We start from the raw sequence: 25,175 nt of genomic DNA, 5'->3' as shown, positions 1-25,175 counted from the left end.
AATATGCTCCACAGTTTACTGGACAAAACAAAAACGGAATCAATTTATTTATTGTATCGATTTTATATCGTTTTTATCCAAGAGATGAATAATACAACTGCGCTCCTGCTGCGAGAGAGCAGACTTTTAATATTTTTAGTTTTTATGCAAATTCTTTTTCTGAGATCTATTCAGGAAAGGTTCTATTTTTATGGGAGGGAAGTGCATGGCACCAATCAGTTCCTCTGGGTTACACATCGGGTGAGACTGCGGTGCATTGCTGCCGCTTTCCTTAAAGGAACAGTAGCACCAAAAGTGCTTTAAAGGAATGACAATGTAGTGTTTCCCTGCCATTCAAGCACAGGATACACAGTAGATAACAGATAAGTACTACTATAGTTTATATAGACAAGCTGCTGTGTAGCCATGGGGGCAGCCATTCAAACACAGGATACACAGTAGATAACAGATAAGTACTACTATAGTTCATATAGACAAGCTGCTGTGTAGCCATGGGGGCAGCCATTCAAACACAGGATACACAGTAGATAACAGATAAGTACTACTATAGTTTATATAAACAAGCTGCTGTGTAGCCATTGGGGCAGCCATTCAAGCATAGGATACACAGTAGATAACAGATAAGTACTATTATAGTTTATATAAACAAGCTGCATGTTTAGCCATTCAAGCACAAGATACACAGATAACAGAGAAGCTCTATAGAATCTCATTGTGTACTACAGAGCTTATCTGTTATCTACTGTGTATCCTGTGCTTGAATGGCTGCCCCCATGGCTACACAGCAGCTTGTTTATATAAACTATAGTAGAGTTTCTGAAGCAAACACACCAGTTGTACCAGTGCAGGGCAACACTACATTATATTTTTATTACTTTAAAACATTTTCAATGTTTGGCGTTACTCTTCCTTTAACTACAAATGCACAAGTTCCGAATTCTTCCTCAGAAAGAAACTTTTTAAATTCTGCTACTGCACCAACCTTGGTATTGCTAGTCCAAATGTTCATCTTTATGTGTGTTACATGGAAAATAAAACCCCTTTATGCAAAGGCGGCTCTCGTTTTTATGCTTTTTCTTCCCTTCGTATACGTTGTGGGAAAATATTGTGTTATCCAGAATACTCGGGACCAGGGGTGTAACTACAGAGGAGGCAGATCCTGCTGCTGCGGGGGGGCCCCATGAGGCCCTTATTAATGAGCCATTTCAATAAATATTGGTAAAAAAGGACAACCTCTGGTTATATTGGGGGCCCTTAAAAGAAATTTGCTGTGAGGCCCAGTAACATCCAGTTATGCTACTGCTCCGGACCTGGGGTTTTCTGGATAACGATCTTTCCGTAATTTGATCTTCATACCTTAAGTCTACTAGAAAATCACTTAAACATTAAATAAACCCAATAGGCTGGTTTTGCCTCCAATAAGGATTAATTATATCTTAGTTGGGATCAAGTACAAGCTACTGTTTTATTATTACAGAGAAAAAGGAAATCATTTTTAAAATTTGGATTATTTCAATAAAATTAGTCTATGGGAGACATCAATTCTATTATTCAGAGCTTTCTGGATAACAGGTTTACACATAACAAATCCCATACCTGTACTTATAAGAGCTCTCTGCCATACTGATCTGTGTTCATGTCTCTGTGTCCCTTGGAACAAAACAAGGTGGATGAAGACAATATTTCTTCAGATATAATGATCCAGTTAGTTCAGCTGACTTTTTTTTTTAGCTGTTAATATTCTAATTCTATGAAATGCCTATAAATGGAATAGAAGGTGACGTGGATTATTGAGAGGCTGCCTGTGCCCAGCTAAGCCCTACAGTGTTATGGCAGGCTGGATAATTGTTTGTTCAGAGCTGGAGGCGAGTGCCGAGTGAGATCTCTTGGCAAGTAGGAGGTGAGGTTTATCCAGAGTAAATCTCATTAGGAGATTGAAGATTTGGGGTTACAAGGCCACAGGGTGGAATCTTACGTTCTTGATACTTGACAAAAAAAGTGTGTAGAATAATATTGGAAAAGAGTAATATGTCACTTGTTTGATGAGAAGGAAGAGTATGAGCCACTCGGGTATTTTAAAATATATTGTATGTGAAAATGTAAATTATTTCTTACTGGCGTAAAGGGCATGTAAAGGCAAAAATATAAAATCCCATTTTTACTTTCTTTAATGAAAAAGAAATCTATCTCCAATTTACTTTAATTAAAAAATGTGTACCGTTTTTATAAGAAACCTGACTGTATGCAGTGAAATTCTTCCTTCATTTACTGCTGTGGATAGGAATTGTCAGACTGTCCCTAACTGCTCTGCAGGGAAACAATCATACTTATGAACAGCAGGGGGAGCCTCCGCCTTACTTCCCAGCCATGCAGAACTCAAGCAGCTTTGTTTTTTTCCCTGTTATGACGATCCCTAAGCAGCCCACACCACACTGAGAATGTGCGTAATCTTGGTCTTGCAAAGATGTTTTACAAAGTTACAAGATGGTGACCCCCTGTGGCCAACTTTGAAAGCATAAATCATTTGTTTGATTAGGCTTGTGGTGCAGTAAGTTCATGTTTATGTTTAGTATACAAAATACAGTATTTCTAGCCTTATTCTATTTTAGACTTTACTTTCCCTTTACTTTCCCTTTAAATAATGTAATGATACATTTTTTCAGAAAAATATTGAAACTACAGTTAATGTGCCACTAGACAGCCTATCCCACCTGGCCTTCTTCATAGTTATGGCCAGACCAGGACTGGCCAGAGGGGCTTCTGTAAGATACCAGACAGTAGCTAGTTATTGGGGCGTGGTTTGGAGCTGCCAAAGTAGGAGCTGTGGCAAAGTAGGAGCCGCCACTGAAGTAGGAGCCGTACCAAAGTAGGACCTGAGCTGTGCTAAAATAGGTGCCGCCACTCAAGAAGGAGCCAAGCCATGCCAAAGTAGTAGCTGATGCTAAAGTAGGAGCTGAGCCGTGCCAAAGTAGGAGCTGTAGCTGAAGTAGGGGCTGAAGAGGGAGCCGTGCCAAAGTAGGAGCTGCAGCTGAAGTAGGGACTGAGCCGTGCCAAAGTAGGAGCCGAGCCGCCGCCGAAAGCTGCAGAAAGGAGCTGAGGCGGAAGAAAGGTCAGTTCCACTGAATTTATATGGTCTTTTTTTTTTTTTTAAATCATTGGGCACTAATTTTTTTTTTCCACTTGTAGGGGGGGGGGACCCTGGCCACTGATTTTTTTTTTAACTTGGGGGGCCCTGGTTACCAATGTTTTTTTTTTAAATAAAATAAAAAAAACTTGTAGGGGGGCCACACCACCAATGTTTTTTTTTTTTTACTTGGGGGGGGCAGAAAATTTAGTTTTTGCGAATTCTGCAGTATTCAGTTGTGCTGAACCTCCAATGTCTTACTCACTACTTGCAAATTACAGAAACCATCTGTTCCTGATCCAGAAATCCGTGTACTTATGGAATGCGCAGGAGTAAACCCATACTGCACATGGGCAGACTGAGTGCTCATAAAACATATAAAGCATAAAAACGATTGGTTATTCTGTTTGAATGTCTGACGGGTGCCAGCTTGCAGAGATAGTATATGGGTGACTCAATAGAAGCGAATAGGGAGAGACTGTTGACACAATGTAGATGTTTTCGTAACTAAAAGGTACCGCTAACCAATTATTAAAGCTGTGGAAGTGAATGTTCTGCTCAGGAGCCTTTATGTTTGTAAGGGGCCACATCTGATTTCTACGTGTCACATTCAATCACTGCTACTGAAATGGCTTCCTTCACATAATTCGCTGTACCTCAAGCTTGATAACCACAATCCACACAGTCTACATCTACATGATCCGGGCACTGGGTGTATCAGTGCTTGAGCATTGCCAAATACAGGTGTCATATCAGTGGCGTTCTATTGTATTTTCAAATTTACTTGTTTTTCTTGATCCTCTGCTCTGGTATAACCAAGCCAGCCAGGTGTGATTGGGTCACAGGCAGGAGTCAGACACCTTCTCAAACACGCACTAAAAGATGAAATGTTGCAATAAAACCTGATTTTGTTGTTTCATTTAAATCCGTGCATACACCTTAGCCTGCAGCGAAACAACCCAGTTACATCATGCACACACTACAAATACTTCACAACAATCTTACTAAGTGCGTGCCCCATTTATAGTAGCCATTTCTTTTGGGTAGAATGTTGTCAGTTGAAGTTGGCCCTCACACCCTCACTGGCCACCTCCTGTATGGAGTACAACAAACAAGTGTTGAGTGCACTCTGAAATCCAAGATGTTGGTCACAACATTTTTCGACAAAGCTGGTGGCAACAAAGTGAATGCAGAAGAAGACACAGACTGCAAAAAAAAAAAAAAGATATATTAACATGGTTTCTTTTCAATCAGTGTTGGACTGGAATGCCAGGGACCCACCAGAAAACCTTAGAACGTGGACCCACCAGAAAACCTTAGTCCATGGGCCCACCAGAAAACCTTAGACAGTGGGCCCACCAGAAAAACAGAATCAGATTACCTTAGACTGCGGGGCCACCAGAAAACTTTAGACCGTGGGCCCACCAGAAAACCGTGGACCCACTTTCCAAACTTTCCGTGCCCTCCTCCTTCTCACTTTGAGCCACTTTGAGAAATAGTTTGTACAAGGAAAATATATATTATCATGGTTTCCTTTCAATCAGTGTTGGACTGGCATGCCAAGGGCCCACCAGAAAACCTTAGACTGTGGACGCACTGGAAAACCTTAGACCGTGGGCCCACCTGAAAACCTTAGACAGTGGGCCCAAAAGAAAACCTTAGACCGCGGTCCCACCAGAAAACCTTAGGCCGCAGGCCCACTAGTAAAGCCTTAGACCATGGGGCCACCAGAAAACTTCAGACCACAGAACCACCATAAAACCTTAGACCACAGAGCCACCAGAAAACCTTAGACCATGGGGGCCACCAGAAAACCTTAAATTGTGGGGCCCCAGAACTTAGACCTTGGACCCACTATCGAAACGTTCCGTGTCCTCCTCCTTCACATGTTGATGCATAAATGACACATGCTCGCGCCACTTCTGTGTTGTAACGTGAGCGATGCGTCTGATGTCACCGCACTTGGCGCGCAATCCAAATATTTAATGGGGCCGCAGCCAATAATCCAGTGCCCAACAGATTCTGTACTGCGCTACTGATGTGTCTGACCTGGCCTGTGACCTCAATTACCCTCTTGTCTCCTTATTTGGTACCGCTCTGCCAGATTGGTGTTCTGCCTGTTCCATGACTACGCTCCTAGTTCCCTGTTCTTCCACTTTCAGACCTGGCGGCATCTGAGTAGCGGAGGGCTCCTCTCAAATAAAAAGGCAATGTTATAGGCAGAAGTGTGAGTCGAGGCCAGGACCTTGGGGTTTGTTCTAGGTCTGGGATTCCATACGTAACACCTGGTCTTTTATATCTACTTACTATATTCTTCCATTATTACACTTTTTTTCTCCCATAAAGAAATAAGTAAGGACCATGAAATAGGCAAGAGGGTCCACTGATACGTGGGCCCACCGGGAGTTATCCTAGTATCAGTCTGACACGGCTTTCAATCTTTCGAATTATGTATCTATTTCTGAATGTTTAGATAGTATTTAGGCACCTTTTTTTTTTTCATAAACCCAAATGAATGAGCTCTTGTCAAAAAAGGGCGTATATTTTTCTTTTTTAAAGGGGAACTATTGTGAAAATGAAAATTTAATATAAGCTTCGGCATACTGAAATAAGAAGTTTTCTAAATATACTCAATTAAAAATGATGTACTGTTTCTGAAATAACGAAGTGTATCTTCACTATTCCTCTCTCAGCATCTAATTGTCAATGAATATCTGACACCCAACTCCTGAATGAAGAGAGAATGAAAAGAAACAGATGCTGAGAGAGGGATAGTGAAGATAAACGTTATTATTTCAGAAGCAGCACAGAATATTTAATTGATTGTATTTAGAAAGGTTCTTATTTCAGTATGATGAAGTTTATATTACATTTTCATTTTCACGATAGTTCCCCTTTAAACAATATAAATGGGTAAGAGATGTCATTAGTCTTTAATAAAAAATGTATTTTAATTTATGGCCACTAGAAGCACTATTGTTTACATTGTCTTGGACACAAGCTCTTTTACAAATGCAACTGCATGTGCTCTGATGAATAGATTGCAAAACTGACGCTAGGAACCCCAAAAAATGCCAGCCACAACTTGAGTCCGATCATCGGAAACACTCAGACTTATTAGGGGGCGTTTAAGTGCATCGCACAGTATCTAATGGAAATTAAATTTAGCCTGTAGCAAGAGAGAAATCTAAAAATAAAATAAATTTTCTTTAACTAACTACACTGCTAAAGTCTATATTTATAAGAGGACCCCCAGTGGTGGCATAATCTGCCAGGCATCAGTGCACTAACCCTGATTATGTGGGCACAGTAGGCCAGGTACAGGTCATATGACACGCCACTTATGCAGCAAAATGTAGCTGAAATTTCTATGTAAGTTATAACTTTTTGGGTACAGTAGACCATTTATTCACAAGACTTGCTGAGACCATTGAATAGCCTGTAATAGTTATTTGGGATTGTGACGTCACAAAGATATTCTGCACATTCTCAGGTCCAGGCAGAAAGGATTAGTCATTCAGCCAACTCAGCGTGACCGTTGGAGTGAAGTGGGACAGCTACTGAGTATTAAACAAATGGGCCATTAATATTTATTTCTTCCTGCTTGCCTCTGCACAATGCACATGTGAAAATCAATGTGGGCATAGAAACATTGTCTCTGCAAACAGTTTAGGAAATGTCAATATGCTGCGCCGACTCCGGCTCTGCTCATTAATGGAAATGAGCAATTAGGGATGCACTGAATCCACTATTTTGGATTCGGCCGAATCCATCTTGGAAGATTTAGCCGAATCCCGAACTGAATCTGAATCCTAATTTGCATATGCAAATTAGGGGCAGGGAAGGAAAAAGTCGGAAAAAAAATTTTACTTCCTTGTTTTGTAACAAAAAGTCATGTGAAATCCTGCCCTCCCCACAATTTGCATATGCAAATTAGGATTTGGATTCGGTTCGGCCAGGCACAAGGATTCCTGGATTCTGTGCATCCCTATTAGCAAAATACTGTGTAATAAGGAAACATCTCCTCTTACCACTGTCCAGTGTCATAGTGTGAACTTCCCTATCCCAGGCCTTGTAAAGGAAATCTGTAACGAGAATAAAAGCAGGCGATTAAAAGCAGGAGAATAAAAGGCATCACTAACATGAATATAATTGCCAGACTCTAAGATCTTGGAATTTTTCCCCCTTAATATATTGGTTGGGAATGTAGCCCGGATCTAAATCAGCATTGTCCGCATGCAGCTATCAAGGAGTTGCTGCGTTAGAGTATCGCTGAGAGACCAGAAGTATGAATAATGCAGAATGAGAATATGAATTATCTGACTTTTTTATGTTATGCCAACATATATATATATATAAATATATATAAATATATATATATATATATATATATATATATATATATATATATATATATATATATATATATATATATATATATATATATATATATATATATATATATATATATAGTCATATGATTCACCGGCACTCACCCTCAGTTGATCAAATCCCGGGTGCTCCTCAGAGGAAAGCAAATAAATAGAGTTAGGAGCACTCACAGGTGTAGTGAAAAAGAACCGTTGTCAGGATTGAACAACCCCTTTAATAATGGAAGACTATAGTAAGTAGATATAAAAGATAAGGAGAATAAAGAGGTTGAGTGAGGAGAGGAGGAATAATAGTTTGGAAAGTGGGGCCACGGTCTAAGGTCTAGCATTTGTGATAATGGGAGTAATCTTAGGTTTCCGAGCAATGTACAATATCTTCATTCATAAAATACTGCCTGGTTGCTAGGGTAACTTAAATCTTAGCAACCAGGGAATTTAATTTCCAAAATGCAGACCTCCATGGCAAATTATTTCATTACAACAGAATTTAAAAAAGAGTCCGTTTCCAATCACTGTCATCAACATCATAAAATTAAATTTTAAGGTAAACATCAACTTTAAGGTCACTTATTTCCTTGCCCCAATATTTTTTTTTTTTTTAAGTGATAGTACATTAATTATACATGAGCTAAAAAATTGTAATTGAAGTTTAATAATTCAGAGAAACAGTTGCATTGTGGCCCGAGTCCGTCCTTGCTTAATGCTGTAAAACCACGGGATATGAGCCGAATAGGCAGGTCGGCACTGAATATTATTTTTGCTATGTCACGTTGGCTTTGAGGAGATCAATTACTTGGAGCTGTTGTTGGCTTTAAGTAATGCCGGCAGTCGAAGGTCTGGTAACAAGAGTGTTAACCATGTTTTTATTAAATTGGGCTGATTTCTGTTGCCCACTGGGTGACTGGTTCCTTAATGCCTCATTGACTCGCAACCCTCCCCGACGGCGGAGCTGTCAGATAGAGGAATGCTTGACAGAGCAGATGGCTGCTTTTTGTTTGTTCGCTCAGCTGGTCAAAAATCAGATCTGAATATGCCAATGCCTTCACTTAAAGGTGATGCTAGTGCAAGGGGCTCGGATTGCCAGAGCACCCCTTCAAAACCTGAAACATATTGTATCAACATTCTGCATGGCTATAAACCTCTCGCCCGCTACACTGGTTTCTGTACTGCCTGGCGAATGCAAATACACTTTGTGCCATTTTCTCCTTTTCTCCATGTTCGGTTTCGAAATGACAAGGGTGCATCCGTAGTCATACACCGATCTAAAGGACCAGCAGGTTGTACTAGTATCTGTAAGGTGCACACTGAATCCAACCACGGTGGGGAACATTATGCAGCTTTATTACTTTGAGCCCAAGGGAACACTAGCAGAGCTGGTGATGCACTACCGTCATTAAAGTTGATCGTTAAACATCACTGCAAAGGCAAAAGCATAAGCATACATAGGGAGATGGTGTATAACGTAGGGAACGCTATTCCAACAGGAATTTGTATAATTCTCTATTAAAAGAACAGTAATACTAACAAATGAAAGTAAATTAATGACAATATAATTGCCCTGTTGGCCTGCGTTGTTACAATGGGTTTGTTTTCTTCAGAAACTCTACTATAGTTTATATAAACAAGCTGCTGTGTAGCCATGGGGGAAGCCATTCAAGCACAGGATACACAGTAGATAACAGATAAGTACTACTATAGTTTATATAAACAAGCTGCTGTGTAGCCATGGGGGAAGCCATTCAAGCACAGGATACACAGTAGATAACAGATAAGTACTACTATAGTTTATATAAACAAGCTGCTGTGTAGCCATGGGGGAAGCCATTCAAGCACAGGATACACAGTAGATAATTGATAAGTACTACTATAGTTTATATAAACAAGCTGCTGTGTAGCCATGGGGGAAGCCATTCAAGCACAGGATACACAGTAGATAATTGATAAGTACTACTATAGTTTATATAAACAAGCTGCTGTGTAGCCATTGGGGAAGCCATTCAAGCACAGGATACACAGTAGATAACAGATAAGTACTACTATAGTTTATATAAACAAGCTGCTGTGTAGCCATGGGGGAAGCCATTCAAGCACAGGATACACAGTAGATAACAGATAAGTACTACTATAGTTTATATAAACAAGCTGCTGTGTAGCCATGGGGGAAGCCATTCAAGCACAGGATACACAGTAGATAATTGATAAGTACTACTATAGTTTATATAAACAAGCTGCTGTGTAGCCATGGGGGAAGCCATTCAAGCACAGGATACACAGTAGATAATTGATAAGTACTACTATAGTTTATATAAACAAGCTGCTGTGTAGCCATGGGGGAAGCCATTCAAGCACAGGATACACAGTAGATAACAGATAAGTACTACTATAGTTTATATAAACAAGCTGTTGTGTAGCCATGGGGGCAGCCATTCAAGAACAGGATACACAGTAGATAACAGATAAGTACTACTATAGTTTATATCGCCATAGCAGGCAGCCCCATTCAAAGCTGAAAAAGGAACCGGATACATAGCTGATAACAGATAAGCTCTGTAGTATACAACAGGATTCTATAGAGCTTATCTGTTATATACTGTGTATCCTGTGTTTGAATGGCTGCCCCCATGGCTACACAGCAGCTTGTTTATATAAACTATAGTTGTGTTTCTGAAGCAAACACCCCAGTTTTACCAGTGCAGGGCAACACTACATTCTTTATTCAACACTTCCATTCCATTAACATGGAACCTCTGAGATTTGAATATATAATCCTGAATTAAGGAAACCTTTATCATTGTTCTATAAGTGGCACTGGTGGGTGGCCCCGCTCTGGGTAAGCTCCATAACAAATGGCAAAGTAATGTCTCCGGTATCAAAAATGAAGGTTTGGCAAGAGGTATTGGAGACCATGACTCAGGGGCTAATATATTCTATAGGGATGCACCACTATTTTGGATTCGGCCGAACCCCCGAATCCTTTGTGAAGGATTCGGCCGAATACCGAATCGAATCCGACCCCTAATTTGCATATGCCCCCTCCACAAGCTGAACCCGGACATAAATGAGAACTGTCCCATAAACCAGGGGGGGGTTTGATCAACTTTCCTTCACATCCCTCCGCCCACAGATTCTGGTCTATGGTCACACAACAGATCTGGGGCAGACTAGACATACCAATCCCCCTAGACTCGACAAACTTTTGCTCAATCAAGTTGAAGAGCTGTCCCCAAGAAAAGCAGTCTAAACCCTTCTATCCCTGCTCTGTATGTATGCGAAAAAAACATTTGCATGAAAATGGACACTCCCGAGGGCCCAACGCAAGCTTGCACTATGGGAAGACCTCATCCCCAAGGCCGCTCCACTATATAAACTGACATATGTGAGAAGAGGCTGTCCACAAAAATTCGAAAATATCTGGGGCCATGGCTGGGCCTGGAGGATGATGGATGAGGGCTCGTCCCAAGGTATTCTCTTCTTGCACCCTACACATTGCATTAGACACAAAGGTGCCCTATACAACCACAGCTCCTAATCCTAAAATTCTAATAACACAACACCCCATGATCCTGGGAAAGAATGACACAGCAATGTAGATTGATTGTACTCTATGCTTATTTTATTGGTTTTCTTCATTTACACATACGAACAAAATGTATCACAATAATTGTTAAGATATACTTTATTTGAGATTTCTTCAATGAAAGAATTATTTAAAAAAAAGACTTTCCTTTTATTCTGCATCATTTGAAAGGACAAGAAACAAAAGTATCTAAAGGTTTAATCCTAAACAGCCACCTCAGAGAGACTCAATATGCTCCCAACCCTGCCAGTCTGCAGCAATAGCTTGACAATGGACTACAGTTCCTGTCTACCCTATGCTTTGTGGATGCTGGGAGTTGCAGCCTTCAAAAAATCTTGTATTGACTGCAAGACTGTAGTAGAAGAGTTCGTTCTCTAATTAGCAGCCATTAATCATGCTGATGAATGTTCTGTGCATTTCTCTCTCCCCGCCCCCTCTCCTAAGTGTGTGTTACTGCTCATGGGCCCGACCCTTAGCATCCTTTTGTCTTCCTATGATGTCATCACACCAGGCAGTCATGATGATGCAGACACTGGTTGTTGCCATGGAGACAAGGGGCTGGTTTCTCAGGCTAGATACAAACATTTGGCAGCAGATATCCCGTAAATCACTGTGTATGTGCTAGGGTGGCTGAATGGCGTAGCATTAGGAAGCTGCAGAATGCCGTACACAATGGATGTGATCCTTGCCTTAAAAACCCATGCACTCAGCAGTTACATTTCCCCCTAAACTTGATTTGCGAGCCCTGATGAGGGAGCCCTGCACCATCATCCTTCCCAAAAGGAAAATAATCCACAAATGTACAAATTTACCTGCCCGTGCTATAAATGTTACCCCTAATATCTAGTAATTGAGTTAACACTCTATGTTGAAAATGAACATAGAATGGTGATTGGATCTGGCTGCTAATGCCACTAATATAATTACTATAAATGCTTTGAATGGCTGCTCACTGAGAAGTATGTTTCCTGTAATGATGGTGCTGCAGTAACTGAATTAAATGTATTTAGGGATTGCCCTGAACATAATGTACTTGTCATTTATTCATCTGAAAGTATTTTACAGAACAGCACAGGGTGAAGCTGGAGTCAGAAATGACAAAACAGGACATATTGTAAAGGTATATACAGGTATGGGATCTATTATCCGGAAACACGTTATCCTGAAAACTCAGAATTACGGAAATCTTCCATAGACTTCATGTTATCCAAATTTTTACAAATTATTTCTTTTTTCTCTGTAAAATTAAAACAGTACCTTGTACTTGATCCCAACTAAAATATAATTAATTCCAATTAATTCTTATTGGAGGCAGAACCAGCCTATTGGGTTTATTTAATGTTTACATGATTTTCTAGTAGACTTAAGGTATGAAGATCCAAATTACTGAAAGATCCATTATCCAGAAAACCCCAGGTCCCGAGCATTCTGGATAGCAGGTCCCATACCCGTACCTTTATAATGTCTTATGGTCTTATCAAAGTCAAGTATTTTGGAAGCAGTAAAGCTGATTTCTTCATGCCGGCTGTATTATACACAGGGCTGCTATTAGAAATCACGGGGCCCCGTACAACAGCATTTTCGAACCCCGCCCACACCACAGTTAAAAGACCACACAGACATCAGTGATAAAAAAGGTAACCCCCCACACATACAAGTTATAAAAAGCTATTGATGGTCAGGGCCCCTTTATAAGTTAAAAAAAACTGTGGCTCCTGGGCCCCCCATAAAAGTTTTTTTTTAAAAAGTGGTGGTCAGGGCCCCCCTTCAAGTTAGAAAAAATAATTGGTGACCAGGGTCCCCTATAAATTAAAAAAAAAAACATCGGCACCAGGGCCGCCCATAAAAGTTTTTTTAAAAAAGCATTGGTGCCAGCCCCCCCCTTACAAGTTAAAATAAAAATGCGGCCCAAGAGAATATTTTTCAAGAAATCATTGGCGCTAGGGCCCCCGAGAATATTTTTTAAGAAATCATTGGCGCCAGGGACCCCCTTACAAATTAAAAAAAATTGGGGGCCCCAGAGAATATAGGCAGGGACCTATAGAGTATTAAAATAATACATTGGTGGCCACGGGATTAAAAAAAGAAAAAAACACACTTTGGTGTTCAGTAGAATTGAACTTGTGGCTTCGGTACTTCAACTTCACCTCCTTTCGTGACTTCGGATCTTTTCGCCACTTCAGAACTTCAATTATAGCTGTTTTTGTGACTTCTGGTCTTTTCGTTCCAGACTTCGGCTGTTCAGCTGTACGCGAATCAGGAGAGGCGAGGCGATGTGGCACTGCGCTGTCAAGGGGGGCCCGGCTATTTCGAAAAGTGCCCAGTACAGACAGTAGTACTCCCTGTGCCCCCCTGATGGTGGCCCTGTATACACACTGCAATATCAAGATGCCACTTGCTTGGGTGTTCATGACAGTGTATTTATCTGTGGAAATAACTGAAAAACAAATGTAAATACCAGACTGTAAATAAAAAAAAGGCAACTAATAAAAGTCCACTTAACCTATAGAGCCTGAGAAGCTCTACATTCATATGTTTCCAAATGGCACTTGGGTTTCTCAAAAAATCTTCAAGGGCAACTAAAACCCACAAAGGAGGAGGGGAGAATTGTGGCTACACTTGCCCAGGCAACAGTAATATCTGCCAAACTATTAATGGGGGGTGTGTATGGCAAGTCAATAAGGCCAAAGCGGACAGAATAAAGCCCACGGAAGTGAGGGGCAAACTAAAAATCCAAAACTAAAGATAAATTAGAAATGCATTTAAAGGAGAAATCAGTACTGGAGTTGTACAAAATGCATGATATCTTAAAGGAGAAATCAACCTGTTCTGAAAAAAACCCGTACCCCCCCACCCAGGGGCGGAACTACCGGGGGAGCAGGGGTGCGAGCGGGCCAGGGCCCGCACCCCCTCAGGGCCCCCCGGCAGTCTGTTCGCTGCTGAAAATGCGGCCAAATTCGGCGCTACGGAGGGGGGCGGGGCCCGGCTGCGAGTCACGCACCAGGGCCCGCCCCCTCAATGAACGCTACTGCCCCCACTCCAGGTAGACCCCCCTCCCTCCTCCCCCCAGACTAATTACCCCCCCGGGTAGATGCAGATTCTTCCAGCGAAGTTCCACCTGTCCATCTTCTGCATCCTCTGTAAGCTGACTGGAAGATCGGTATTTCTGCGCATGCGCAGTTGGAGCACTTTGCTGGTTTGCGCAACTGTGCATGCACGGAATTACACGGAAATTGCTGATCTCGCAGTCATCTTACCGAGGACGCCGAAGATGGAATCTGCATCTCCCAGAGGGGGGTAGTTAGTCTGGGGGGAGGAGGGAGGGGGGTCTACCTGGGGGGCAGTAGCGTTCATTGAGGGGGGCGGGCCCTGGTGCGTGACTCGCAGCCGGGCCCGCCCCCTCCGTAGCGCCGAATTTGCCCGCATTTTCAGCGGCGAACGGACTGCCGGGGGGCCCTGAGGGGGTGCGGGCCTTGGCCCGCTCGCACCCCTGCTCCCCCGGTAGTTCCGCCACTGGGTGGGGGGGTACGGGTTATTTTCAGAACAGGTTGATTTCTCCTTTAAGATATCATGCATTTTGTACAACTCCAGTACTTATTCATAGACCAGTAATATCCAAGCCTCACGTGTCCTCTTAAGTCACTGAGGGGTTCTGTGACCATATAAAGGCACAAGTTTGCAGGCTGAGGTATACAATGAACTGAGTATCACTCATGTATTATAAGGGATAATGTACCCCCTACTGTAAATGATAAGGATATTAGAAGTGGGGGTCATTTATCAACACTGGGCAAATTTGCCCATGGGCAGTAACCCATGGCAACGAATCAAATTGCTGTACTTGTTGTTCTACTTGCAGCTGACTTTAAAAAGCTAATCACTGATTGGTTACTATAGATAACTGCCCATGGGCAAATTTGCCCAGTGTTGATAAATGAGCCCCAAGGGTTCTGTGACCATATAAAAGCACAAGGCTGCAGGCTGAGTTATACAGGGAACTCTGAGTATCACTCATGTATTATAAGGGATAATGTACCCCTACTGTAAATGATAAGGATATTAGAAGTTACTGAGGGGTTCTGTGACCATATAAAGGCACAAGGCTGCAGGCTGAGTTATACAGGAAACTCTGAGTATTACTCATGTAGTATAAGGGATGATGAACTAAAATGGCACAAACTGCAAGAAGTGTGACTGGGAACAAGCAGGGAGGCGGGCACTCTTCAAAAGGCGCGGCGCGGGAAGCGCATCATTCCACAGCGCAGGTAAAGGCTGTCCTTTCTGCACATGCGCCGTTGGCCTGTTAGCAAGAGCTTTAGTGCTGTTCTGCCCATGCGAATGCCAGAAAGCGGACATCGTGATGCGCATGCGCCCTAACGCAAGACGGATTCCCCATCTACAGCAGTAGGAACTCGACACGCATGCGTATTTCAGTGGCCAGAGAATCCTTGTATGTTTCTGTCTCCGTACCCGCACCTGAGGGAGGGGAAAAAGAAGAAGGAGGAGGGTCGGTGGCGGCGGCGGGGGGATTGGGCGGGAAGGGTGGCCCTCTACCCAGCACGGAAGGGTGGCCCTCTACCCAGCACGGACTGTGACAGGAGCTGCCGCTAAGGGGGAGGAAGAGCCCCGGTGACAGGAGGGAGGGGTCTCCGGCTCCTCCCCGCTCTGCCCCTGGCGGCCCTGCCGGCTCGGTGTGTGTGTGTGTTTGGGAGCAGCCGGTTGTCATGAAGGCCACCCCGGCCGCCCCTGTATTGATTTGATCCTCACCGGCACCTGTCCATTCATTCCCCGGAGAGGTAGGTAGTGGCACGGGCTGTGTCTGTGAGGGGATGACAGGTGGGAGGGATGTGCTCTGTACCCGGGGGCTGTTGGGAAACCTCTGCATCTCTCTGTATTCACTCCCTTTATCTTCTGTACTAACTGCTGTTTGCCAGGGGAGGATGCTGGGAAATGTGGCTGTTTTTGCTATAGCACGAGCCCGTGTATATGTGACTATTATATCTGTGTGTGGGCAAGGCTAGGCCTGCTGGCTTCTATAGCAGGGCATGTTGGGAGCCCTTTGTGTGTATGGGTGGCTATTACTTACCTTTGGTGATTGGCAAGGGCTGCTGGGAGCTCTCTTTGCCTCTATATTACAATGGGGGTGGCAAGGGCACTGGGAAGCCAGTGGTTACATCTTTATATTTGGGCAGTGCCAGGTCTGGTCTGGAATTCAAAATAGGCCCTGTCATTTCAAGTACACAGAGGCCCAAATAACCCCCCTCCAGCCCATTTAAGTGAGTGTCTATGGCATCTTACAGCAGCCCCTCTGCCATTTGCCACAATCCACAGATCGCCAGTCTGGGCCTGGGCAGTGCATAGTCTGGGGGATGGCAAGGGCCACTGGAAAGCCTGTAGATATATTTAGATATTACTTTCCCTGGGCAATGTCTGGCCCTATGGGCTACTTGGGCCTCTGTGTACATGAAATGCCAGGGCCTATTTTGACTCTCAGTCCGAGCCTGGCTCTGTCTATATACACAGGGCTGCAGTTGTTCCTTTTTTAGTAAGGGCCTTTTGGGCTTTCCCACTCCTTGGGATGCAAGACAATATTTGGTCCCTGGCAGTGGCAGTACCCACCCACTGCCTGGGCATGGGGGTGGAATTCCTGCCCTATGTATTCTGCATAATGTATTTATATACTTATTGGTGTTATATGGCCTAGGCTATAAAATGGCTCTAAGAGCTGGGCTTTGCTTGGACCTTTTTTTGTGTGAACCTGTATATATGGCATTGCATAGGCTGGCTAAGTAGCACATTTCATCTCTTTTTATATGTGGACATTGTATAGGCTGTTGCTTGGGGGTAAATGAATACTGAGAGTGTTTGGAATTCTAATGAGTGTTAGGTTTATTTTGGCATATCTAAAACTAGGAATATTTGGGTACAGATCCCTATGTTTATGCATGCATAGCAGTGATGGCAGGTCGACAAAGAGCTGGTACTAAGCCAGTTTGTGTGTGTATATTGTACTTGTTTTGGAATGCGGTGGGCATACAATATATGTAGGACAGGTTCAGTGAAATTGATATGTGAGGTGGCAGCATCTGTTTATAGATACATATAATGATGTGAAATCCTGCGAACTGGGCCTTTAACAAGTTGCAGTTGATACTTACCCACAAACTGACAGTTGGACTTGTCAAGCGCCGGCCTAAATGTCACCCCCCGCTGTGCTGCACTGTCTCTTATCTGAGTATCTGTATTTCCCAGAAGGCCTTGTGCCAGTCTTGGCTCTGCCAGATTCACTGCTAAATGATGCCAGCTTGTCTGGATTTCCTTTCTGTCGGAATTCAGGCATGGCGTCTGTTAGATTTTTGCAGGCAAGGCCAAACCTTATGCTGTGATGGGCATGGCAGGCATTACGGTGGCTAAACTTGTTCCCCCAGAACGGTTCTTCTCTGTGCTACAAAAATGTACCCACCTAGGTATATTGCCAGCAACGACATCTTTGGCCTTTCAACTGTTTAGGATGAAGCACAGTTAGTTATAGGGGATCATGCATTTGTGTAGTAGAAATGATAAATCTTACTATACTGTGTTAGGAGTATACCCCAGGCCAGACGACCACTACATGGGCTGCCATTGTAGCCACTGGGGTGCCTAACTTTTAAGCGCTGTGATTTTCACTCTTCTTGTTCTTTAAAGGAGAACAAAAAGTGGAAAAACTCTAAGGGTAACTTAAAGGAGAACTAAACCCGCAATGAGAAAAACCTCATCCCCTAGCCCCCCCCATAGTCCCCACTCCATGCCTTCTCCCCACATAGGGCATTATTGCACAAAGTGTCCCCAAATGTCAATCGCACTTCTTCATGCAGAGTAGTGCAGCGGAGCTCCAAGGCAGTGTTCACCTTCCAAACACTTTTTTCAGTTCAATTGTTTTCAGATTGTTCACCAGAAATAAAAACTTTTTTCAATTACTTTGCATTTTTTATTTTTTACCGTTTTGCCAAAAAAAAAGGTGTAAAAAAGTGTTAAAATCTGGCAGCTCAGTAATTCAGGGGCAGACTTAAAACTGTTATAATTTTGCAACATTAGTTAATACATGTCTCAGCAGTATCTGTAGAATATTAGCAACTATTGTATCAATTCTAACAGCTGCCTTTAATGAAACTCAGGGATTCTGCTCAGCAGGGACAAAGAGAAGAAATGGACCAACTAAACAGAGCCGGTCCAATCCGGGCAGACGCCCCAGGCAACCTGACCGGTCACAGCGCGTGCTCGAGCATGCATGTGCAAAACGACGTGCACGCATGCACAGGTGGACATTTACGCACAAACTAGCAGCAGCAGTCGGGGAGACACGGGACTGGACGTGGGGTAGGCGACAGAGCAGGTACGTGCCTGCCCCCCCCAGCTTTGCTCCCTAGGCACGTGCCTACCCTGCCTACCCATTGTTCCGGCCCTGCAACTAAATGTATCAATTTAGAACAGTTCACAGGGTCGGCGACCCCTCCCCAGAGCTGCTTTAGAAGGTGAAAAATTAAACTTTGCACTTCAATATTAGAAAAACAGTCACACATTGAAAGTAATTGGGAAAAAAAATTATTTCTGGTGAACTGTCTGAAACCAACTGAACTGAAAAAAGTGTTGGAAGATGAAGCACCTCTCATTGACTAAAGTTAATGACTGGCCTTTTTCTTTCAGGGAGACGCACTGTCATGTTTTAACTTGTCCCTGGCACCCCTGGTACCAATATAAACTGGGTTCATGGGAGCACACTACAAAATTTTGTTTGTGCCCACACAGGGATAAAACCTGTAACATGTTTTTTTAAAGAAAAAACTGCTAAAAGGTCAGCCAGTTGTTGGGCATCCCCATTGATTAAAATGACTGACCACCTACCCTCAGCCTGGGGGACTTTTTAAATATGATGATATAAGATGTGGACATGCACAGTAATATCCAATGAGGTGCTATGGTGGCTCAAGGGATACCTGGGACAAGATTAAAGATGGCAATAAAGTGCCCTATAGGCTAGGGTTGAAACTTCTCTGTTCAAATAGGCCATGGAATTTAAGGTACACAGAGGTCCAAACAGCCCCCCCACTAGTCCAATAAATAGTGAGTGCCTATGGCAATTTAAAGCAGCCACTCTGGCATTTGTCAGAACCAACAGATTGCCAATCTGGATCTGACTGACACCCCCGGCGGATTTTTTTTGTCCTTTAATTCCACATTCATAATTAATTAGAGATCCCGCTGTGGCCTGTACAGGAACTAGCCAGACTTTGTGCAGCGTGAGGGCCACAACAGGATGAAGATCAGGACACTGTTTATGTAGGAGGGGGCCCTGGATTTAAGGAAGGGTGCTGATACAACCCCGAGGTGGAGACGGGTGGGATTATCTGCTTTGCCTGTGTCAGCAACTGCCTTTGTATATTTGATGTGTGGGAATAATCTGTGAACTCAGGCAAAACACACAATTATCTTGCAACACAAGCCAATCCCCACAAAAGATGCTGCCCCTATGAGGATTTGGGGCTATAGACAAATATGTGCTGCTGTTGGTGTTCCTTTTTTTAAAGAAGATTTCAGACCTATTAGCAAGAAAAAGAGGCTCAGCCTTTTGTTATTCATTGTATTGAGCCGTGTCTCTTCTGCCTTTTGTTAGTGTAAGCTGTAGGTGGGAATTTGGAGGGGTGGGGGTGAAAAAAAAACCCTTGTTGAAAAGATTAAATTTTTTTATCATTCCTACTTCTTTTTGAGCTAAGATGAGTATATATTCTAAGATCCAAACAAGGGGATCTTTAATTGATCTGACCGCCAATGCCATGGCTGTAAATCAGGATGTTCCTATCATTTGGCCCCAATCGGATCATTATGGAGGGCCCATGTAGGACTGTCGGGAGTTGACTGCATCAGCCAGAACCTCCTGAGGGCCTCATGCACATTGGATCATTATGGAGGACCCATGTACGACTGTCGGGAGTTTACTACATCAGCCAGAACCCCCTGAGGGCCTCAAGCACTTTGGATCATTATGGAGGGCCCATGTAGGACTGTCCGGAGTTGACTGCATCAACCAGAACCCCCTGAGGGCCTCATTCACATTGGATCATTATGGAGGGCCAATGTAGGACAGTCGGGTGTTGATTGCATCACCCAGAACCCCCTTAGGGCCTCATACACATTGGATCACTATGGAGGGCCCATGTATGACTGTCTGGAGTCGACTGCATCAGCCAGAACCCCTTGAGGGCCTCATGCACATTGGATCATTATGGAGGGCCCATGTAGGACAGTCGGGTGTTGATTGCATCACCCAGAACCCCCTTAGGGCCTCATACACATTGGATCACTATGGAGGGCCCATGTATGACTGTCTGGAGTTGACTGCATCAGCCAGAGCCCCTTGAGGGCCTCATGCACATTGGATCATTATGGAGGGCCCATGTAGGACTGTTGGGAGTTCACTGCATCACCAAGGACTCCCTGAGGGTCTCATACACAGGCTGATAAACTGCCAACTCCCTGGCAGCTTTTATTGGTCCATGTATGGCCAGCTTTAGCTATCGTCATCGGAGGGGTTAACACACTGCCAATGAAAATTAGGAAATTCGGATAATTTATAACCTACAGAGAACTACAATGACCAGAATGTGCTGTTGCTGTTGGATTATAATGTACATAAAAAAAGATTCTTTTGGGCACCTCTAAAGGCCATTGCCATTCCCATAATGAATAAGCAATACTCCAATAGTTTATTTGTAAATTTAATTGCTGTTGAAAGCAGTATCCAGGTGGATATATATATATATATATATATATATATATATATATATATATATATATTCTCTGCACTGCTGGTCTTGATACATCTGTAGTGGAAGCTAGCTTGCTACATTTTTTCTAGAGTCAGAACCATAGACCAGAAAAGAATAAACAAGTACCGTTTTCAACAGCACCCTGCAATTTGCCGTAAGCTTGTGTCAGAATGCGAGCCTTTGCTTTGTAAAGGTGTGATTTGAGTTATGGTATGGAATCATAAGATTGCAGACTGTCCCTAATATGATTTCCCATGTCACTCTTTATTGCAGATGGTGGACATTGGCCTTAGCGCCTCCGGTGACAGCACCAGAAGAAAAATGGAGGCCTTCGCAGACTGTGCTGTGGAAGTTGTGCCACTTGATCTGTACGACTCCTTCAGGGCTAAGATTGCTGCTAATTTACAATGGATTTGTGCTAAAGCCTATGGAATAGGTAAGAATGTGCTCTGTCTGGCTGGCTAAAATGCTAAGAATGTTCACCGGGTTTGTGTATACGGGAGGTCAGCCACCCCTAATCAGTGGGTTGTGACTAAACAGAATAACCATGCTTCATGAGGGTTAATCAAGAACTAGGCTTTTCCAATTTGCAGATTTAACACTTTAATATTTATAGATCCATCATTTGGTGGTAGAATATTGCTGTAGGAACGATTCATTGTATCCATGTGCCATATATCTGATCGCACATCGACCCGGACTGACTGCCAGCCACAGAAATATGAACTAAAGTTATGTCATTCCTGGTTGATGTACAATAAAATGGTCCTGTGTGCCATTGCTCTTATTAGCGCTTTCCATGGACCCTTTCTGGTCCAGTTTAACTGCAACCAGGCCCGGACTGGCAATCTGTGAGTTGTGGCAAATGCCCAAGGGGCTGCTCTTAGCTGCCATAGACAGTCCCTATTTATTGGGCCTCTGTGTGGACTCTTTGGTCCTCTGTGTACCTGTAATGCCAGGGCCTATGTTAATTCTCTGTTCAGACCTGATGGCAACACAATAGGATAATGTAAGTAGCCAATGGCAACACAGTAGGATATTGTAAATAGCCAATTGCAACTCTGTCTTGGCAGAGGTAAAAATAAATGGCAGTTGCCTGTCAAGAATTCAATAAGAATTGGAATGGCTAGGTGCCGTTTTTTGGGGAAAATTTTATTAAAGCAATGCAATGGCAACACTTTATTCTTCCCACAAATATTGTACGTGGGTTTCACAGTGGTAAAAATACTTTATGCATTTGGTTCTTTGCAGCCATGCATAGGGCAATTTGGCTGTTATGGGCACTTTCATTGTCCCAAATCAAGAGCATACAGCTGGTGTCTTGTTTTTTACCATTTAATGTGATGGCTAGCAGGCAGGCTGTTATATGTTGGGAGACTTGCTGGCAGGTTTCCTTTGTAAGCAGTTAATCAGAGCTTGATTGATGGCCTATGCTATCCATTTAGGGTGTCCCCAACCTTTTTTTTTACCCATTTTTTACCCATTCAAATTACATTCAAATGTAAAACAAGTTGGGGAGCAACACAAGCTTGAAAATAGTCCTTGGGGTGCCAAATATGATTGGCTATTTGCTAGCCCCGATGAGGACTGACCGCCTACAGGAGACTCTGTTTGGCAGTACACTTGGTTTTTATGCATCAAAACTTGCCTCCAAGTCTGGAATTCAAAAATAAGCACATGTTTTGAGTTCACTGGGAGCAACATCTAAGGGAACGGGGGGCAACATGTTGCTCATGTGCCACTGGTTGAGGATCACCTTTAAATTGTAGGTGGTGGCTTAGTGGCGTGATGTTTTGCACTGCTATCTTTCAGGGCAGGTTCCTGGTTTGATGCCAGCCAGGGCATCTGTAAGGAGTTTGTATGCTCTCCCCATTCTTGTGTAGGTTTCCACCCACACCCCAAAACATATACAGGTAACTTAACTGGCTCTTGCTAAAATTGGTCCTAGTGTGTGTGTGATAGGGACCTGATAGATTGTTCCACTGGGCAGGAACGGATGTGAGTGATGTGTAATCTCTGTGCAGCACTGAGCAATAATAATAAATATTTGGCACACCATAACCAAATTTTAACTTTTAGGGGCACATTTACTAAGCTCGAGTGAAGGATTCAAACTAAAAAAATTCGATGGTCGAAGTAAACCAAAAAAAACTTCGAAATTCTAATAGGCTACTACGACCTTCGACTACAACTTCGATTTGAACGATTCAAACTAAAAATCATTCGACCATTCGATAGTCAAAGTACTGTCTCTTTAAAAAAAAACGTCGACTACATACTTCGGTAGTTTAAATCTACCGAGGTACAATGTTAGCCTATGGGGACCTTCCCCATTACTTGTGTAAGGTTTTTTTGATCGAAGGAAAATCCTTCGATCGATTAAAATCCTTGAATAGTTTGATTCGAAAGATTTCATTGTTCCTTCGATCATAGGATTTGCGGTAAATCCTACGAATTCGATATTCGAATTCGTAGGATTTTACCTCGAGGGTCGAATTCGAGGGTTTATTAACCCTTGATATTCGACCCTTAGTAAATGTGCCCCTTAAAGAAAAAAAAGAGAGACAAATAAAAACCACTACTGCAACAACTGGCATTTACGGAGGTTTATGGCAGTTTGGGTAGACAAAGTTGCCAGACCAGGAATTGGCCCCTGTCTCGCCATTCAGTCTAGTAAACAATCATGAAACAAAGAACTTCCTGACTCCCTGTCATTTTAAATGAAAGGATGAACATCTTCTGGCAGCTCCACACAAGTTAAGCTGGCCATAGATGTTGAGATTTTTAAAAGATCAGATCCTGTTCGTGAGACCACGATCTTCTCAGAACGATCGTACGATCGTACGAATCTACCATCAACTAAAAAGACCAATTTACCAGGAAAACAAAGGGGAGCTGCCTGCTTGGCCCTGCAAACATAGAGAGATTGCACTGGGACCGACAAAGATTTTTTGACCTGGCCGATCAATTTCCCGACAGATGTCGGCCGAAAAATCGTAAGATGTACGATCGTTCGAATACCACTAACCGCACGATAATTTCGAAGGATTGGTCGGGCTTCCCTAAAATCGGTCGTTCGGCAAGAAGAATCGTCGCGTCTATGGGGACCTTAAGTCAGGATAAAGCGCTCTGCAAATCTATAACAGACCATGTTTGTTTGAACTGTGTTAAAAGTTTAATATAAGGGAAGGTCCCAGCAAGCTGTGTCCTCACAGCTGTCAGCTCAGGTAATTTCACCTTGAAATCCCTCCAAATACGTGCAAACACAGCCACAGGTCAGCAAGGACACAAGTGACTACTTGCATCTATTTGTTGGTCTCTGCTCTGCTGGTTCTGACTGTTGAAATAATGTAGCAGAAAGCAACTCCTAAACCAGTGGAAAGCGTCCAAGGCTACATGGTTTCAAAAGGCAGAACCAGCAGTGCAGACATCTGTGCCTACAGACACTACTTCCAGTATTAGCACATAGCTGTATAAACCCAGTGAGAGTGAGGAATGAATGGATAATGATAATCTGCTCATGGTTATGTTCTCTTTTCTTAGGCAGGATTTTACATTCGGGGTTACATCACCTTTAAAGTTATGAGCTTGCATTCTGTATATTGTTTGTCAGTTACCGCCATCTCCTCTCTATGGCAAGGACAGGAGGATGCTGACAAGACTTTACTATAGATGCTGAAATGGTTTGTCGCGGGAGCTCGCACGTTGTTGACAGTCGATGCAGAGCCATAATGTTCTAGCTCCTAATGGCGTGTGGTTAATTAAAAGCAATTGGTCGAAAGGCATAAAAAGATTCTCAGCCACATTGGCAGAGCATCATCACATGGCACCGCCAATCACTCTGTTTGTTTCATTCAATCAAAGGCCTCACTTTCCCATGATTCCCTGCAGGTCTCACCCATCCCTTTGTCTGTCTGTCTGTAGCCTCTATGTACCTCTCCGGTGCGCAGCATCCAAATTATTCGCTTACTTTATAGCAGGCAGAGAGCAGTCTTACAGGTCTATATTTCCCAGCATCCTCCGTTCTGGATTTTTACTCCAACAACAGAAACACTTGGTTAGTTGTAAGGTGCCACAGTTACAACATGGGAATAACTTTGAGACATCTGTCACCCCTGCAATTAAATTTGCCATGCTGAATTCCGTGGGGAGTTTGCACCTTTACAACAGCAGCTCAGATGATAAATTGCCATTTTATTTGTATAAAGAATTAACATTACCCTTTCCTTCCACCGCCCCACATCACTGTGTCATCTTGTTGTCTCAGCTACACAAGT

The 25,175-nt window shown here is 43.1% G+C and overlaps 1 protein-coding gene across 2 annotated transcripts in view; it reads left to right on the top strand.

Annotated features, from left to right (window-relative positions):
* The first annotated feature begins 15,531 nt into the window (after positions 1–15,531).
* camsap1.S (calmodulin regulated spectrin associated protein 1 S homeolog) overlaps positions 15,532–25,175 on the top strand; it is a 31,523-nt gene continuing 21,879 nt past the window's right edge. Inside the window, 2 exon segments of one of the 2 annotated variants that reach the window (NM_001091488.1) lie at positions 15,532–15,888; positions 21,172–21,334. In NM_001091488.1, the coding sequence (NP_001084957.1) occupies positions 21,172–21,334 (163 nt within the window). In that variant the 5' untranslated portion in view covers positions 15,532–15,888. 2 annotated transcript variants of the gene reach the window in all.

This window comes from Xenopus laevis, chromosome 8S (genome assembly GCF_017654675.1).
Source record: "Xenopus laevis strain J_2021 chromosome 8S, Xenopus_laevis_v10.1, whole genome shotgun sequence".
NCBI lineage: Eukaryota > Metazoa > Chordata > Amphibia > Anura > Pipidae > Xenopus > Xenopus laevis.
Note: the sequence above shows the minus strand (reverse complement) of the source record. Positions and strands in the feature narration are given on the sequence as shown.